The following is a 19,511-nucleotide window of genomic DNA, read 5'->3' as shown; positions in this document are numbered from 1 at the left end:
TAATATGTAACCTGAATGCAGCTTCCCAATATGTCCTGCAAATACAACCCATATTACCCAGAACCATTATATCTTACCCATTCAAGAGAACCAACACCTTCCGTTGCTGACCAAAGGAGACAGAGACTAGAAGCAGCATGCTGAAATACCATATACTCATTGACTCCACCCCCTCACCATATATCACTTCCCTTGAGGAAGCTTCGTGTCATTGGCTGAAAGAATGCTTTTCAGCAGATTTAAACTTTATCTCCGCCTAAGGTCAGTTAAGCAGAAAGTGAGTCTTTTGTCTTAGAAACATGTGCTCTAAGAATGGTGCAATGCCTGCTCCACAAAAGCAAGCAGTGAAACACGCAGTCCATATCTTACAATGTTTTATAGGGGGTACATGATGACTGCATGTGTTTCCTGTAACTCGGCTTCCGTGCCTTTCCTGTAACTCGGCTTCCGTGCCTTTCCGGTAACTCTGCTTCCATGCCTTTCCGGTAACTCGGCTTCCGTGCCTTTCCTGTAACTCGGCTTCCGTGCCTTTCCTGTAACTCGGCTTCCGTGCCTTTCCTGTAACTCGGCTTCCGTGCCTTTCCTGTAACTCGGCTTCCGTGCCTTTCCTGTAACTCGGCTTCCGTGCCTTTCCTGTAACTCGGCTTCCGTGCCTTTCCTGTAACACGGCTTCCGTGCCTTTCCTGTAACTCGGCTTCCGTGCCTTTCCTGTTACTCGGCTTCCGTGCCTTTCCGGTAACTCGGCTTCCGTGCCTTTCCTGCAACTCGGCTTCCGTGCCTTTCCGGTAACTCGGCTTCCGTGCCTTTCCTGCAACTCGGCTTCCGTGCCTTTCCTGCAACTCGGCTTCCGTGCCTTTCCTGCAACTCGGCTTCCGTGCCTTTCCTGCAACTCGGCTTCCGTGCCTTTCCTGCAACTCGGCTTCCGTGCCTTTCCTGCAACTCGGCTTCCGTGCCTTTCCTGCAACTCGGCTTCCGTGCCTTTCCTGCAACTCGGCTTCCGTGCCTTTCCTGCAACTCGGCTTCCGTGCCTTTCCTGCAACTCGGCTTCCGTGCCTTTCCGGTAACTCGGCTTCCGTGCCTTTCCGGTAACTCTGCTTCCGTGCCTTTCCTGTAACTCTGCTACCGTGCCTTTCCTGTTACTCGGCTTCCGTGCTTTTCCGGTAACTCGGCTTCCGTGCCTTTCCTGTAACACAGCTTCCGTGGTTTTCCTGTAACTCGGCTTTTGTGCCTTTCCTGTAACTCGGCCTTTGTGCCTCTCCTGTAACTCGGCTTCCGTGCCTTTCCTGTGCCTCTCCTTCCGTGCCTTCTCCTTCTGTGCCTTTCCTGTAGTCAGTCCTGTAACTTAGCTCAGCCCCCTCCGGCCTCTTGGCAGTCTGCACCAATACTGATGTGAGGCCAGATGGGGAGGGAGATGGTAGTTGAGTCCATAGTCGGCCTCTGCTGGGGCACAGTAACTTCTCAGCGACCTCCTGTGTGAGCTACTAATTATCTCTCTTTTTCCATATGTCTAGATCTTCGGAGATTATCAGTTCCACCCCAGTATTCAGCGCTGGATCATTGGCCAGTGCCTGTGCAGCGATGAACGGACGGTTGGATCTTATGGGATTCGGAAAGATGGAGACACGGCGTTCCTCTACCTGCTGGGTGCTAAACGGGCAAAGCTGACCCCACAAGACCAGTATGGCAACGGTTCCTACACCCTCCCCCCACGCTTACCACCTCCAGGAGCAGATGACCATCGCAGAGCAAACACGCTTCCCAACCGGCCCATCGCAAGACCAGGTACATTGTCATTCTATAGCTTACATTTCTCTGTGAGCCTAACTCTTATATCCACAGAAATGTAGCTCCAGTTATGCTGCCCGTGATGTTCTGCAGTGGGAAGTAACTTGGATGTTAAAGAGTAACTGTCAGGCTGCAAAATCTAATTTAAACCTCTATTCTCCTGTGTTAAACAGTTTAGAAGGAAGCCAAAAAGGCAATACTGAAGTTAAAAATCTCTCTTACTTTTAATGTGTGCTGAACAGCAAGGCTGTTATTCCCAAGCTCTTAGGTAGGACGAGAGGCCGCATACCATACTGCAAAGCATTCTGGGGCTGCTTCTTCCCACCTTGGGTCCTCCCCTCGGCTGCTAGTGAGAAGTTACAGGCTCATGTTACAGCAGCTTGTAATGCAGCCCAGCTCACAGCACTGAAAAATCACAGGGCAGAGTATACTGCATGAGTCCGCTATTGTTCCTAGCCACATGGCTAATTAATATTCACTGCACAGTAGTGTTGTCCATTAGGATCTTTTTTGTGAGTGGAATCATCAGGAAGCAGGGAGGACATGACGACACATTTGGCTTCATACAAGACAGACAAACATGGAACCTGCCATGAGCTGTCAGGAGCATCATTCTCTGCAAATACTATATAAAAATTCTGTGAAATCCAAACGTGGACAGTGAAATGCATGTGTAATGTAAGTACAGCCAGTATTTAGCTACTGATATGTGTGTTTTTTTTTTCTCTGAGACCCCATACCTAACAGCTCCTCTTTAACCACGGGGATCTTATTGTGGCTCCTCTATGGACTTCCTCTAGCTGGCCCCACCTACTGCCGCTCTGCTCCGCCCTCCCCATAGAGGGTACACTGTGGTGATCAATATAGCTTCCTTTTCTGGCTCCACCCACCTGCTGCCGCTCTGCTCCGCCCTCCCCATAGAGAGAATGCTGTGGTGATCAGTATAGCTTCCTTTTCTGGCCCCACCCACTATCTCTGCTCCGCCTACTTCATAGAGAGAATACTGTGGTGATCAGTATAGCGTCCTTCTCTGGCCCCACCCACTCGCTGTCTCTCACAGTGGAAAACATATTAATAACCAGGCTGTTTTACTTGCTTTATTTTGCTGCCTGAAAGAGTTAATTTCTAGGCATGGAAGTGACAGCTTCTGTCTTGTTGGGAATATAGTAACATCACTGATAACTACATTACAGCCATTAAAGTTTTCCTGGCAGAGTACAACTTCTGAGGGCAGGAGGAGATAAAATACATGAACAATTGACCTTTTACTAACTCTGGGACACTTAATAGGCTGTCACTGAGCGGAGGCAACAACATAATCTTTATTGACAATTACAAGTACATCAAGATACACACTTTAGGGCAGACAATAAAAGCATGTCTACATGATGCTGTTTGGTCATACAGAGCATAATGATATGGATCTTATTATATTAACATCACTTCCCATCGTGTTGTCCATGAACATTTTTAGTCCAATATATTATATAACAAAAGGCTAGTCTCCGTGAAAGCTGGAGAAGGTGAGCGTTACAGCCGCAGTCTATCCACAGACATATTTCTAATTCGTATAAAACAAGAAAAAATGTTAGTAAATGGCAACATATCAAACAGTTAACAGGACAACCCTACATGTTACTATGATTGGGGAGTGGACGGTATAGGTAAGAGCAGTGTTTCTCCACATTTTATTGGTATGTACCCCTTTTAAAATCCTGTACACGCCAAGTACCCCCTAGCATAGTAACATTATTACAAGTACCCCCTAGCATAGTAACATTATCACAAGTACCCCCTAGCATAGTAACATTATTACAAGTACCCCCTAGCATAGTAACATTATTACAACACCCCCTAGCATAGTAACATTATTACAAGTACCCCCTAGCATAGTAACATTATTACAAGTACCCCCTAGCATAGTAATCATTATCACAAGTACACCCTAGCATAGTAACATTATTACAAGTACCCCCTAGCATAGTAATCATTATCACAAGTACACCCTAGCATAGTAATCATTATCACAAGTACCCCCTAGCATAGTAATCATTATCACAAGTACACCCTAGCATAGTAATCATTATCACAAGTACCCCCTAGCAAGGTAACATTATTACAAGTACCCCCTAGCATAGTAACATTATTACAAGTACCCCCTAGCATAGTAACATTATTACAAGTACCCCCTAGCATAGTAATCATTATCACAAGTACCCCCTATCATAGTAACATTATTACAAGTACCCCCTAGCATAGTAACATTATCACAAGTACCCCCTAGCATAGTAACATTATCACAAGTACCCCCTAGCACAGTAATCATTATCACAAGTACCCCCTAGCATAGTAACATTATCACAAGTACCCCCTAGCATAGTAACATTATTACAAGTACCCCCTAGCATAGTAACATTATTACAAGTACCCCCTAGCATAGTAACATTATTACAAGTACCCCCTAGCATAGTAACATTATTACAAGTACCCCCTAGCATAGTAACATTATTACAAGTACCCCCTAGCATAGTAACATTATCACAAGTACCCCCTAGCATAGTAATCATTATCACAAGTACCCCCAGCATAGTAATCATTATCACAAGTACCCCCTAGCATAGTAACATTATTACAAGTACCCCCTAGCATAGTAACATTATTACAAGTACCCCCTAGCATAGTAATCATTATCACAAGTACACCCTAGCATAGTAACATTATTACAAGTACCCCCTAGCATAGTAATCATTATCACAAGTACACCCTAGCATAGTAATCATTATCACAAGTACCCCCTAGCATAGTAATCATTATCACAAGTACACCCTAGCATAGTAATCATTATCACAAGTACCCCCTAGCAAGGTAACATTATTACAAGTACCCCCTAGCATAGTAACATTATTACAAGTACCCCCTAGCATAGTAACATTATTACAAGTACCCCCTAGCATAGTAATCATTATCACAAGTACCCCCTATCATAGTAACATTATTACAAGTACCCCCTAGCATAGTAACATTATCACAAGTACCCCCTAGCATAGTAACATTATCACAAGTACCCCCTAGCACAGTAATCATTATCACAAGTACCCCCTAGCATAGTAACATTATCACAAGTACCCCCTAGCATAGTAACATTATTACAAGTACCCCCTAGCATAGTAACATTATTACAAGTACCCCCTAGCATAGTAACATTATTACAAGTACCCCCTAGCATAGTAACATTATTACAAGTACCCCCTAGCATAGTAACATTATTACAAGTACCCCCTAGCATAGTAACATTATCACAAGTACCCCCTAGCATAGTAATCATTATCACAAGTACCCCCAGCATAGTAATCATTATCACAAGTACCCCCTAGCATAGTAACATTATTACAAGTACCCCCAGCATAGTAACATTATTACAAGTACCCCCTACCATAGTAATCATTATCACAAGTACCCCCTAGCATAGTAACATTATTACAAGTACCCCCTAGCATAGTAACATTATCGCAAGTACCCCCAGCATAGTAACATTATTACAAGTACCCCCTAGCATAGTAACATTATTACAAGTACCCCCTAGCATAGTAACATTATTACAAGTACCCCCTAGCATAGTAACATTATCACAAGTACCCCCTAGCATAGTAATCATTATCACAAGTACCCCCAGCATAGTAATCATTATCACAAGTACCCCCTAGCATAGTAACATTATTACAAGTACCCCCTAGCATAGTAACATTATCACAAGTACCCCCTAGCATAGTAATCATTATCACAAGTACCCCCAGCATAGTAACATTATCACAAGTACCCCCTAGCATAGTAACATTATTACAAGTACCCCCTAGCATAGTAACATTATTACAAGTACCCCCTAGCATAGTAACATTATTACAAGTACCCCCTAGCATAGTAACATTATTACAAGTACCCCCTAGCATAGTAACATTATTACAAGTACCCCCTAGCATAGTAACATTATTACAAGTACCCCCAGCATAGTAATCATTATCACAAGTACCCCCTAGCATAGTAACATTATTACAAGTACCCCCAGCATAGTAACATTATCACAAGTACCCCCAGCATAGTAATCATTATCACAAGTACCCCCTAGCATAGTAACATTATCGCAAGTACCCCCTAGCATAGTAATCATTATCACAAGTACCCCCTATACTAGTAACATTATTACAAGTACCCCCTAGCATAGTAAACATTATCACAAGTACCCCCTAGCATAGTAATCATTATCACAAGTACCCCCTAGCATAGTAATCATTATCACAAGTACCCCCTAGCATAGTAACATTATTACAAGTACCCCCTAGCATAGTAACATTATTACAAGTACCCCCAGCATAGTAATCATTATCACAAGTACCCCCTAGCATAGTAACATTATTACAAGTACCCCCTAGCATAGTAATCATTATCACAAGTACCCCCTATACTAGTAACATTATTACAAGTACCCCCTAGCATAGTAACATTATCGCAAGTACCCCCTAGCATAGTAACATTATTACAAGTACCCCCAGCATAGTAACATTATTACAAGTACCCCCTAGCATAGTAACATTATTACAAGTACCCCCTAGCATAGTAACATTATCACAAGTACCCCCTAGCATAGTAATCATTATCACAAGTACCCCCAGCATAGTAATCATTATCACAAGTACCCCCTAGCATAGTAACATTATTACAAGTACCCCCTAGCATAGTAACATTATCACAAGTACCCCCTAGCATAGTAATCATTATCACAAGTACCCCCAGCATAGTAACATTATCACAAGTACCCCCTAGCATAGTAACATTATTACAAGTACCCCCTAGCATAGTAACATTATTACAAGTACCCCCTAGCATAGTAACATTATCACAAGTACCCCCTAGCATAGTAATCATTATCACAAGTACCCCCAGCATAGTAATCATTATCACAAGTACCCCCTAGCATAGTAACATTATTACAAGTACCCCCTAGCATAGTAACATTATCACAAGTACCCCCTAGCATAGTAATCATTATCACAAGTACCCCCAGCATAGTAACATTATCACAAGTACCCCCTAGCATAGTAACATTATTACAAGTACCCCCTAGCATAGTAACATTATTACAAGTACCCCCTAGCATAGTAACATTATTACAAGTACCCCCTAGCATAGTAACATTATTACAAGTACCCCCTAGCATAGTAACATTATTACAAGTACCCCCAGCATAGTAATCATTATCACAAGTACCCCCTAGCATAGTAACATTATTACAAGTACCCCCAGCATAGTAACATTATCACAAGTACCCCCAGCATAGTAATCATTATCACAAGTACCCCCTAGCATAGTAACATTATCGCAAGTACCCCCTAGCATAGTAATCATTATCACAAGTACCCCCTATACTAGTAACATTATTACAAGTACCCCCTAGCATAGTAACATTATTACAAGTACCCCCTAGCATAGTAATCATTATCACAAGTACCCCCTAGCATAGTAATCATTATCACAAGTACCCCCTATCATAGTAACATTATTACAAGTACCCCCTAGCATAGTAACATTATTACAAGTACCCCCTAGCATAGTAACATTATTACAAGTACCCCCAGCATAGTAATCATTATCACAAGTACCCCCTAGCATAGTAACATTATTACAAGTACCCCCAGCATAGTAACATTATCACAAGTACCCCCAGCATAGTAATCATTATCACAAGTACCCCCTAGCATAGTAACATTATCGCAAGTACCCCCAGCATAGTAATCATTATCGCAAGTACCCCCAGCATAGTAATCATTATCACAAGTACCCCTTGACAAATATATATTTAATCCTAGTACAGGATAATTGGTTCTAAACAATTTCCAAGCTTTTACTATTACTTTTAAATAGCTAATATACTAATTTGGTGTTTTAATAAGATTTATCATTTTCTAAAACGCTAAATTTGTTATTCTTGGTTAAGTATATCAAGCCCAAGTGCCCCCTGGAACCATCAGAAGTACCCCCTGGGGTATGCGTACCACACTTGAGAAACTAGGGGCTAGATCACTAAATCTATAGAATGAGAAAGTCAAAACATCATCTGGGTACTCCTCTATATATCTCCTCTCCAGCAGGGAGGGTCCTGGGAGGAGGAGAATCACCACATCTCTCCAGAGAGACACAATAATCAGCCAATCCCAGAACAGGAGAGACAGTGTCCCCCTAGCCCCACATCCTCTCCAGCAGGGGGGTCCTGGGAGGGGGAGAATTTAGAGAGTTTCACCGCTGTCCTGTATCACTGTACTAAGAGTTTGTAACTACTCTCTTGTATCTTAGCGCTAATGGAAGCTAAGTGAGGCCTAGGACTTTCTGGACCTAAACCTCTGAGAGGGTAGAGTTCAGTTCCCTTTCCCATTCCTTATAAAATGTGATCTAATATCATCTGATAGATGCTAGAAATCATGTGAGGTAGCTGAGATTCTAATACAAAAATCTTTTCCCATGCCATCATATCAGTAATGGAGCGTAGTTTCCCAGTGTCACAGCCCAGGATTGTATCTGTTGCAGCCTCCAGGAGTCAGACTGGAAGGTCCCATAGTCCTCTCTCAGGGTCTCTAAGGGCTTTATCATAGTGCCATGAATAAAATCACCTAGCGCCTGCAATTTAGTTCCGCGCCCAAAAATGAAAAATCCTTTTTTCCAGTCCTGGCTTAAATAAAGGAAAACCTTCTACTGGCAATAGTGGCGTAGGAAAGGGAGCCCGGAGATTTTTATCCGGGAGTAGGTCCCACTCCCACCTATCACAGAGCCATCTCCCCTAAACCTCTACCACCTGCATGTAGTCGAGGAGCTCCCGCTAAATTCCTACCAGCCAGAGTCTTTTCCAGGACGTTGCCAGTCAATTATCCTATTCAGGGAGAGGGCCCTATGATCAGGCTTCAGATCTGGTCCTCCCAGTCCCCACCTATCAAAAGGCTACAAGCTAACCTGGATTTATAGTTCTTCCAGATAAATATTCTAAATATTGAGTGCAATTTCACCAAACAATAGCATTGCCGCTGTAAGGGGACCTCCTTTCAAGCGGTTTAAAACTCTGACAAAATTTTCAATAAAAATGTGTTTCCCTACTTTTTATAGCCCATACAATTCTCATATTTTCTTTTGTGCACAAGTATTAATATTCATTTAGATATTTTAACTTCCCAACGTTCAGTGAATTAACTTTGAAAGCTGCTGGTGCATTTTATTTATAAGGGCCTGTTTTCACTACAAGCAGATTGGATGCAGAAAAGCAGACTCCAATGAATGCCTATGGACCTGTTTCCACTAAACGCAATTTTTCTGATGCAGATTTTCCCATAGACATTCATTGGAGTCAGTTTTTCTGCATCCAATCTGCGTGTAGTGGAAACAGGCCCTTACTGTTGTCATTCTGTTGTAAAAGCTGCCAGCAGTGATTTCTGATCTGTTTTTCAGCCCAGGACTCATCAGCTGAAGTCCTGCACAGCCAGAGAATGTTTAGATAAATGTATCAAGTAAAGAATGTGTACATAAGATAAGATTATAAGCAGTTCGGATGTGGGTTCTCCCTGTAGAAGAGTCAGCCCTGTGATGAAACCCTTGGAATGCTGTTTTACATTTTGTTAGTATATTATATGCTGTAAATAATCTTTTAGCGCAAGAAGAAATTCTGGGTTATATTCCACTTTAAATTCTTCTGGATGCTCGATAAAGCGGTGAAACCAGTTCCTTTAGCTGTAGAACGTGTCCTCCTCATGCCCCGCTGCTGTGGTTGGTATGTTCTGGCACTTTCGCCTCCTCACCCTTCCATCGTGCAGCCACCGCAACAACACATGTTATCTACTTTATAAATGTGTACATATAAAATAAGGCAGACAAATGACAGTGCTGAAGGCTGCACCTGACATGAAAACTAAGAGAGGCATGCAGAGCCCCACTGAGGCTAAATACATGCCTTTATTGCTAGACTAGTGTTAGGCCTTCCCTGAGAGGGTCCGTCATCGCCGGGGGGAAGTCTATTAGGTAATAATCTGTGCACACATTATTTACTGAAGCTAACACCCTCCTTTGCCTGTTTTGAGTGCTAGGTGTGTAATGTTGTCCAGTTCCTGGAGCTCTGCACATTCATGCAGATAGACCATTCAGGTATAAGTTCTGTTTGAAAGCACTTCCATGTCTCCCGCTGTATACATATAAAATAAAGTATGGTGACAATATAGTATTTGGAAATAAAGGTGTATTTTTTTCTTTGGGGTTTAATTTTCCACTATTTTCACATGCTCGGCAGTGCACGTGTGGGAGCGTGCGGGAGCGCGCACGCGCACTGCGGTAGCAGCACTATCTGACTTATAAAAAATGTCCTGGAGCCATTAAGAGGCTCTAGCAGAACATTTTTATAAGTCAGCTTGTCATTAAGTGGTTAACGAATGGTATAAAATATAAAGGCTCTCATCCATGCTGAGTATACGCAGATTGTGAACTTGTCTCGGGAAACGTTAGTGTATGGAGATTGCATTTTGCGTAGAACAGAGGTTGTTTGTATAAGGTTTCCTTTCCAGATTGGTTCCTGTGGTGTCCCAGTAAGACATATGGTGGCAAGTGATTGGATTGGATGTTTATGCACCTCCCAGACGTCCTGTCCCCATTAGTCCGTGTTTCTGTGCATTTTCTGCAACCGATGTGCTAGGTCACACTTGAATGTGTTTTTCACATGCAGGAAAACTGACGATTGGAGAGCGGCCCTCTCCTGTCTGACCTGCATCTCAGCTGTATTGTATGTAGATTGTGGTCCCGCATGCTGGAACATGTGTGTGCAGTCTGGGAGAAGTCACAAGGGGGCCCTAACGCTAAAAACATAGCTACAGTCCTATTTGTCTATCCTATCTTTATTTTGGAAAGTTCTCTTTCTCATGAGTTTGGCTGAGCTGCAGGAATTGTGTGCTATCAGAGGTCACCTCCAGCAGAAGGAAAGCTTGATGGAGGCAGACAACCAGCAAGTGTCGGGGCTGCAGATAGAGGACCCCACCTGTCTCAGGTCTAGAGGAGCTGATACTGCCAGTCCTGACTGGTGTTCAGAGAACAGCCTAATGCCAGAGCTTCTTCCAGGAGTGATTTTATATTGTTTCCCTGTTGCACCGGACCCCCGATGTGACTGTACACAGCTTTATTGTTCAGTTTAGTCAGTAAATTACTAATCGTGTTCCAGTCCTTTGTGGTGACGTCACCCCGAGCACTGGCTGTCTGCAGGAGATTTCTACAAACTCTTGTATAGAGGAAGGAGATGCTTGGGACATTGTAGGTGGAGGCCAGCGCTGGCAGCCTCCTTACTGCTTCTGTTAGGCTGCATGATGGGGGGGTGACATTGTAGGTGGAGGCCTGCGCTTGCAGCGTCCTTACTGCTTCTGTTAGAGGCTGCAAGGAATGAGGAAGGTTCATGTTACGGAAAGTCCTGGCTGCGAGCTGACAAGTTTCAGGAAGCAGAGAATGACCTTTGCCCACTTCTCTTCCTGGTATCGGTTGTAGTAAGTCAGCTTTGTGCACAGTGGGGAGGTGTATTTCACACTAATAGGAACATTTCTTATTTTCTAGTTGTAAATAACAGCAGGCCAGAGATGATGGATATATCTGCTCATCTGAATCCCGGCCAAGCTGCACCACCTTCCCCAGTCCAGGTATGAGTGTGTCTAGCTGGACACCGTGTAGCTGCACCGTGTGTGTGTGTGCGTGTGTGTGTAACTGCTCTTTGGGTGTCTAGCTGTACAGTGTGTAGCTGCACCATGTGTGTGTATGTAGCTGTACTGTGTGTGTTTGTGTAGCTACTGTCTCTGTCTAGCTGTACACTGTGTGTGTGTGTGTGTGTGTGTGTGTGTGTGTGTGTGTGTGTGTGTGTGTGTGTGTGTGTGTAACTGCACTTTGTGTTTAGCTGTACAGTGTGTGTGTGTGTAGCTATGCTGTCTGTGTCTAGCTGTACACTGTGTGTGTGTAGATGTACCATGTGTGGGTGTGTAGCTGCACTGTGTGCATGTCTGTATAGCTGTACTTTGCTGTCTGTGTGTAGCTGTAGTGTGTTTTAGCTTTACCGTGTGTGTATCTGGACTGTGTATGTAGCTATACTTTAAGTGTGTGTGACTAGCTTTACACTGTGTGTGTGTGTAGCTGTACACTGTGTATGTAGCTGTACTGTGTGTGTGTGTGTGTGTGTGTGTGTGTGTGTGTGTGTGTGTGTGTGTGTAGCTAAACTTTGGTGTGTTTGTGTAGTCTGTGTGTAGCTGTAGTATGTTTGTGTTTCTATCTGTACACTGTGTGTAGCTGTACACTGTGTGCCTGTTTCTAGCTGTACTGTGGGTGATTGTGTGTATGTTTAGCTACACCGTGTGTGTAGCTAAACTGTGTGTGTGTCCATAGTATAGAACAGTGACCATAATATAGTGATGCTAGTATAGAATAGTGTCCATAATATAGTGAACCTAGTAGGCCTGAAAGATAAATCGAATTTAAACCAAAATCGCTATCAACAAGTTCACAATTTCGGAATCGTCAAAGTGGAGAATATCGCGATGACGACATTTCCACAAGGGGGAAGTTTGAAGACACTGCTTCAAACTTCCAAGTCCCAGCATATGTGGCCCGCAGTGTCAGTCATACCTTCCGCATGAGTCCAACGCTGTCCATCCTCTGTTGCCGTTTGCCGGCTCTTGTGCACGGCATACTTCCTGTATGTCATGACATACAGGAATCAGGAAGTATGCCATGCATTAGAGTCTGCAGGACGCAAAGTGGATAGACTGGCATTGCTAGGCTCGTGCTGGAAGGTATGTCCAGCAATGCTTCAGCTTAGGGGACAGAGCGGGCACAGAGAGACAAAAAGGGCACACAGAGAGACTCGAAAGGGGCAAAAGAGAGGCACAGAGGGGGCACAGAGAGACACAAAGGGGGTAAAAAAAAGACACGGGACAAAAAAAGACACGGGACACAGAAAAAGGGGGGCACAAAGGGGATACAGAGAGAGAGAAAGGGGGCACAAAGACACAGAGTGCACAAAGAGAGACGGGACAGAGGGGCACAGAGGGGAACAAAAATTTGAAGGAAATCGTGAATCGAATTGAAATTGTGATTTGCAACAGAAATTGCTCAATTCAATTTTTCCCTAAAATTGTTCAGGCCTAGAACCTAGTATAAAATATAAAATAGTGACCATAGTATAGTGACCATAGTATAAAATAGTGACCATAGTATAGAGCCCTTAGTATAGAATTGGGTACTTGTGTATTATCCCGTCTAGCAGAACGGGCTCGGCAGTTAGACAGGCTGGGAAAGTGTGCTCTGTGCTTCTTGAGCAGCTGATTCACCACAGATCAGCTGCTCCGTTCCACACAGCTTTCCTCACTGCCCCGTGTTGGCTTTTCCATCAGCGATCAGACCGCAGAACAATAGAGAGCAATAATGAAAGAGGCCTGAAGCCTTCCCAGCCTGGAGGAGGGGAATTACAAGCGATTCTAACGGCATACCAACTCTGCCTAATCACATTACAGGGAAGAGGACTTGCTGAGCACCAGCATAGGTGATCCACCTCACACCCCCTGCTATGTACAGTGCTGTGCCCTGCAGCAATCTGCCCGCTATCATACAGCTTGTCTATAAAAGGGTCTCACCCCGAATCACAGCCCACCAGGGGAGAGCTTACCTAAGCGGGGATCAGCGGCTGCTGTCTATGGAGCGGAGGTCACTGCATTCAGTGTGCTGTACAACCCCTCTACTCACATCTTACACAGACAAGTGCTATGACTTCGGGATGGGCTACAACACAGCGCAGTGAGGAAAGCTGTGTGGAACGGAGCAGCTGATCTGTGGTGAATCAGCTGCTCAAGAAGCACAGTGCACACTTTTCCAGCCTGTCTAACTGCCGAGCCTGTTCTGCTAGACGAGATAATACACAAGTACCTAGAATAGTGCCCATAGTACAGAAAAGTGACCGTAATATAGTATAGTGACCGTAATATAGAATAGTGCCCATAGTACAGAATAGTGACGTTTGGACTGTGCTTTGGTGGATGCTGTTACTGTGGAGGGGTTGGGCGGAGAGGCTGTTACTGTGGAGTGGTTGGGAGGAGAGGCTGTTACTGTGGAGTGGTTGGGAGGAGAGGCTGTTACTGCCTAGGGGTTGGGAGGAGAGGCCGTTACTGTGGAGGGGTTGGGAGGAGAAGCTGTTACTGTGGAGTGGTTGGGAGGAGAGGCTGTTACTGTGGAGTGGTTGGGAGGAGAGGCTGCTACTGTGGAGTGGTTGGGAGGAGAGGCTGCTACTGTGGAGTGGTTGGGAGGAGAGGCTGCTACTGTGGACGGGTTGGGAGGAGAGGCTGTTACTGTGGAGGGGTTGGGAGGAGAGGCTGTTACTGTGGAGTGGTTGGGAGGAGAGGCCGTTACTGTCAAGGGGTTGGGAGGAGAGGCTGTTAATGTGGAGGGGTTGGGAGGAGAGGCCGTTACTGCGGAGTGGTTGGGAGGAGAGGCTGTTACTGTGGAGGGGTTGGAAGGAGAGGCTGTTACTGTGGAATGGTTGGGAGGAGAGGCTGTTACTGTGGAGTGGTTGGGAGGAGAGGCTGTTACTGTGGAGGGGTTGGGAGGAGAGGCTGTTACTTTGGAGGGGTTGGGAGGAGAGGCTGTTACTGTGGAGAGGTTGGGAGGAGAGGCTGTTACTGTGGAGGGGTTGGAAGGAGAGGCTGTTACTGTGGAATGGTTGGGAGGAGAGTGGAGTGGTTGGGAGGAGAGGCCGTTACTGTGGAGTGGTTGGGAGGGAGGAGAGGCTGTTACTGTGGAGTGGTTGGGAGGAGAGGCTGTTACTGTGGAGGGGTTGGGAGGAGAGGCTGTTACTGTGGAGGGGTTGGGAGGAGAGGCTGTTACTGTGGAGTGGTTGGGAGGAGAGGCCGTTACTGTGGAATGGTTGGGAGGAGAGGCTGTTACTGTGGAGTGGTTGGGAGGAGAGGCTGCTACTGTGGAGTGGTTGGGAGGAGAGGCTGCTACTGTGGAGTGGTTGGGAGGAGAGGCTGCTACTGTGGAGGGGTTGGGAGAAGAGGCTGCTACTGTGGAGGGGTTGGGAGAAGAGGCCGTTACTGTGGAGGGGTTGGGAGGAGAAGCTGTTACTGTGGAGTGGTTGGGAGGAGAGGCTGTTACTGTGGAGTGGTTGGGAGGAGAGGCTGCTACTGTGGAGTGGTTGGGAGGAGAGGCTGCTACTGTGGAGTGGTTGGGAGGAGAGGCTGCTACTGTGGACGGGTTGGGAGGAGAGGCTGTTACTGTGGAGGGGTTGGGAGGAGAGGCTGTTACTGTGGAGTGGTTGGGAGGAGAGGCCGTTACTGTGGAGGGGTTGGGAGGAGAGGCTGTTAATGTGGAGGGGTTGGGAGGAGAGGCCGTTACTGCGGAGTGGTTGGGAGGAGAGGCTGTTACTGTGGAGGGGTTGGAAGGAGAGGCTGTTACTGTGGAATGGTTGGGAGGAGAGGCTGTTACTGTGGAGTGGTTGGGAGGAGAGGCTGTTACTGTGGAGGGGTTGGGAGGAGAGGCTGTTACTTTGGAGGGGTTGGGAGGAGAGGCTGTTACTGTGGAGAGGTTGGGAGGAGAGGCTGTTACTGTGGAGGGGTTGGAAGGAGAGGCTGTTACTGTGGAATGGTTGGGAGGAGAGTGGAGTGGTTGGGAGGAGAGGCCGTTACTGTGGAGTGGTTGGGAGGGAGGAGAGGCTGTTACTGTGGAGTGGTTGGGAGGAGAGGCTGTTACTGTGGAGGGGTTGGGAGGAGAGGCTGTTACTGTGGAGGGGTTGGGAGGAGAGGCTGTTACTGTGGAGTGGTTGGGAGGAGAGGCCGTTACTGTGGAATGGTTGGGAGGAGAGGCTGTTACTGTGGAGTGGTTGGGAGGAGAGGCTGCTACTGTGGAGTGGTTGGGAGGAGAGGCTGCTACTGTGGAGTGGTTGGGAGGAGAGGCTGCTACTGTGGAGGGGTTGGGAGAAGAGGCTGCTACTGTGGAGGGGTTGGGAGAAGAGGCTGCTACTGTGGAGGGGTTGGGAGAAGAGGCTGCTACTGTGGAGGGGTTGGGAGAAGAGGCTGCTACTGTGGAGGGGTTGGGAGAAGAGGCTGCTACTGTGGAGGGGTTGGGAGGAGAGGCTGTTACTGTGGAGGGGTTGGGAGGAGAGGCTGTTACTGTGGAGGGGTTGGGAGGAGAGGCTGTTACTGTGGAGGGGTTGGGAGGAGAGGCTGTTACTGTGGAGGGGTTGGGAGGAGAGGCTGCTACTGTGGAGTGGTTGGGAGGAGAGGCTGCTACTGTGGAGGGGTTGGGAGGAGAGGCTGTTACTGTGGAGGGGTTGGGAGGAGAGGCTGTTACTGTGGAGGGGTTGGGAGGAGAGGCTGTTACTGTGGAGTGGTTGGGAGGAGAGGCCGTTACTGTGGAGGGGTTGGGAGGAGTGGCCGTTACTGTGGAGGGGTTGGGAGGAGAGGCCGTTACTGTGGAGGGGTTGGGAGGAGAGGCCGTTACTGTGGAGGGGTTGGGAGGAGAGGCCGTTACTGTGGAGGGGTTGGGAGGAGAGGCCGTTACTGTGGAGGGGTTGGGAGGAGAGGCCGTTACTGTGGAGGGGTTGGGAGGAGAGGCCGTTACTGTGGAGGGGTTGGGAGGAGAGGCCGTTACTGCGGAGTGGTTGGGAGGAGAGGCCGTTACTGCGGAGTGGTTGGGAGGAGAGGCTGTTACTGCGGAGGGGTTGGAAGGAGAGGCTGTTACTGTGGAATGGTTGGGAGGAGAGGCTGTTACTGTGGAGTGGTTGGGAGGAGAGGCTGTTACTGTGGAGGGGTTGGGAAGAGAGGCTGTTACTGTGGAGGGGTTGGGAGGAGGAGAGGCTTTTACTGTGGAGGGGTTGGGAGGAGAGGCTTTTACTGTGGAGGGGTTGGGAGGAGAGGCTGTTACTGTGGAGGGGTTGGGAGGAGAGGCTGTTACTGTGGAGGGGTTGGGAGGAGAGGCTGTTACTGTGGAGGGGTTGGGAGGAGAGGCTGTTACTGTGGAGGGGTTGGGAGGAGAGGCTGTTACTGTGGAGTGGTTGGGAGGAGAGGCCGTTACTGTGGAGGGGTTGGGAGGAGAGGCCGTTACTGTGGAATGGTTGGGAGGAGAGGCCGTTACTGTGGAGGGGTTGGGAGGAGAGGCCGTTACTGTGGAATGGTTGGGAGGAGAGGCCGTTACTGTGGAGTGGTTGGGAGGAGAGGCCGTTACTGTGGAGTGGTTGGGAGGAGAGGCCGTTACTGTGGAGTGGTTGGGAGGAGAGGCCGTTACTGTGGAGTGGTTGGGAGGAGAGGCTGTTACTGTGGAGGGGTTGGGAGGAGAGGCTGTTACTGTGGAGGGGTTGGGAGGAGAGGCTGTTACTGTGGAGTGGTTGGGAGGAGAGGCCGTTACTGTGGAGGGGTTGGGAGGAGAGGCCGTTACTGTGGAATGGTTGGGAGGAGAGGCCGTTACTGTGGAGTGGTTGGGAGGAGAGGCCGTTACTGTGGAGTGGTTGGGAGGAGAGGCTGTTATTGTGGAGTGGTTGGGAGGAGAGGCTGTTACTGTGGAGGGGTTGGAAGGAGAGGCTGTTACTGTGGAATGGTTGGGAGGAGAGGCTGTTACTGTGGAATGGTTGGGAGGAGAGGCTGTTACTGTGGAGGGGTTGGGAGGAGAGGCTGTTACTGTGGAGGGGTTGGGAGGAGAGGCTGTTACTGTGGAGGGGTTGGGAGGAGAGGCTGTTACTGTGGAGGGGTTGGGAGGAGAGGCTGTTACTGTGGAGGGGTTGGGAGGAGAGGCTGTTACTGTGGAGGGGTTGGGAGGAGAGGCTGTTACTGTGGAGGGGTTGGGAGGAGAGGCTGTTACTGTGGAGGGGTTGGGAGGAGAGGCTGTTACTGTGGAGGGGTTGGGAGGAGAGGCTGTTACTGTGGAGGGGTTGGAAGGAGAGGCTGTTACTGTGGAGTGGTTGGGAGGAGAGGCTGTTACTGTGGAGTGGTTGGGAGGAGAGGCTGTTAGTGTGGAGTGGTTGGGAGGAGAGGCTGTTACTGTGGAGGGGTTGGGAGGAGAAGCTTTTACTGTGGAGTGGTTGAGAGGAGAAGCTTTTACTGTGGAGTGGTTGGGAGGAGAGGCTGTTACTGTGGAGGGGTTGGGAGGAGAGGCTGTTACTGTGGAGGGGTTGGGAGGAGAGGCTGTTACTGTGGAGGGGTTGGGAGGAGAGGCTGTTACTGTGGAGGGGTTGGGAGGAGAGGCTGCTACTGTGGAGGGGTTGGGAGGAGAGGCCGTTACTGTGGAGTGGTTGGGAGGAGAGGCCGTTACTGTGGAGTGGTTGGGAGGAGAGGCCGTTACTGTGGAGGGGTTGGGAGGAGAGGCCGTTACTGTGGAGGGGTTGGGAGGAGAGGCCGTTACTGTGGAGGGGTTGGGAGGAGAGGCCGTTACTGTGGAATGGTTGGGAGGAGAGGCCGTTACTGTGGAGTGGTTGGGAGGAGAGGCTGTTACTGTGGAGTGGTTGGGAGGAGAGGCTGTTACTGTGGAGGGGTTGGGAGGAGAAGCTGTTACTGTGGAGTGGTTGGGAGGAGAGGCTGTTACTGTGAAGAGGTTGGGAGGAGAGGCTGTTACTGTGGAGGGGTTGGGAGGAGAGGCTGTTACTGTGGAGGGGTTGGGAGGAGAGGCTGTTACTGTGGAGGGGTTGGAAGGAGAGGCTGTTACTGTGGAGTGGTTGGGAGGAGAGGCTGTTACTGTGGAGTGGTTGGGAGGAGAGGCTGTTACTGTGGAGGGGTTGGGAGGAGAAGCTTTTACTGTGGAGTGGTTGAGAGGAGAAGCTTTTACTGTGGAGTGGTTGGGAGGAGAGGCTGTTACTGTGGAGGGGTTTGGAGGAGAGGCTGTTACTGTGGAGGGGTTGGGAGGAGAGGCTGTTACTGTGGAGGGGTTGGGAGGAGAGGCTGTTACTGTGGAGGGGTTGGGAGGAGAGGCTGCTACTGTGGAGGGGTTGGGAGGAGAGGCTGCTACTGTGGAGGGGTTGGGAGGAGAGGCTGCTACTGTGGAGGGGTTGGGAGGAGAGGCTGCTACTGTGGAGGGGTTGGGAGGAGAGGCTGTTACTGTGGAGGGGTTGGGAGGAGGGGCTGTTACTGTGGAGGGGTTGGGAGGAGAGGCCGTTACTGTGGAATGGTTGGGAGGAGAGGCCGTTACTGTGGAGTGGTTGGGAGGAGAGGCTGTTACTGTGGAGTGGTTGGGAGGAGAGGCTGTTACTGTGGAGGGGTTGGGAGGAGAAGCTGTTACTGTGGAGTGGTTGGGAGGAGAGGCCGTTACTGTGGAGTGGTTGGGAGGAGAGGCCGTTACTGTGGAGTGGTTGGGAGGAGAGGCTGTTATTGTGGAGTGGTTGGGAGGAGAGGCTGTTATTGTGGAGTGGTTGGGAGGAGAGGCTGTTATTGTGGAGTGGTTGGGAGGAGAGGCTGTTACTGTGGAGGGGTTGGAAGGAGAGGCTGTTACTGTGGAATGGTTGGGAGGAGAGGCTGTTACTGTGGAGTGGTTGGGAGGAGAGGCTGTTAATGTGGAGGGGTTGGGAGGAGAGGCTGTTACTGTGGAGGGGTTGGGAGGAGAGGCTGTTACTGTGGAGGGGTTGGGAGGAGAGGCTGTTACTGTGGAGGGGTTGGGAGGAGAGGCTGTTACTGTGGAGGGGTTGGGAGGAGAGGCTGTTACTGTGG

General features: G+C 48.2%; 1 protein-coding gene across 1 annotated transcript in view; it reads left to right on the top strand.

Moving 5' to 3' along the window:
- The window catches only part of LOC137519289 (ranBP-type and C3HC4-type zinc finger-containing protein 1-like), a 238,698-nt gene that overhangs the window by 44,868 nt on the left and 174,319 nt on the right, over nucleotides 1-19,511 (top strand). Inside the window, exons 6-7 of the mRNA XM_068238232.1 lie at nucleotides 1,512-1,782; nucleotides 11,404-11,486. Of these exons, the coding sequence (XP_068094333.1) occupies nucleotides 1,512-1,782; nucleotides 11,404-11,486 (354 nt within the window). The remainder of the gene's footprint in view (nucleotides 1-1,511; nucleotides 1,783-11,403; nucleotides 11,487-19,511) is intronic.

This window comes from Hyperolius riggenbachi, chromosome 5, assembly GCF_040937935.1.
Source record: "Hyperolius riggenbachi isolate aHypRig1 chromosome 5, aHypRig1.pri, whole genome shotgun sequence".
Lineage (NCBI taxonomy): Eukaryota > Metazoa > Chordata > Amphibia > Anura > Hyperoliidae > Hyperolius > Hyperolius riggenbachi.
This window is presented reverse-complemented; position numbering and strand designations above follow the sequence as displayed.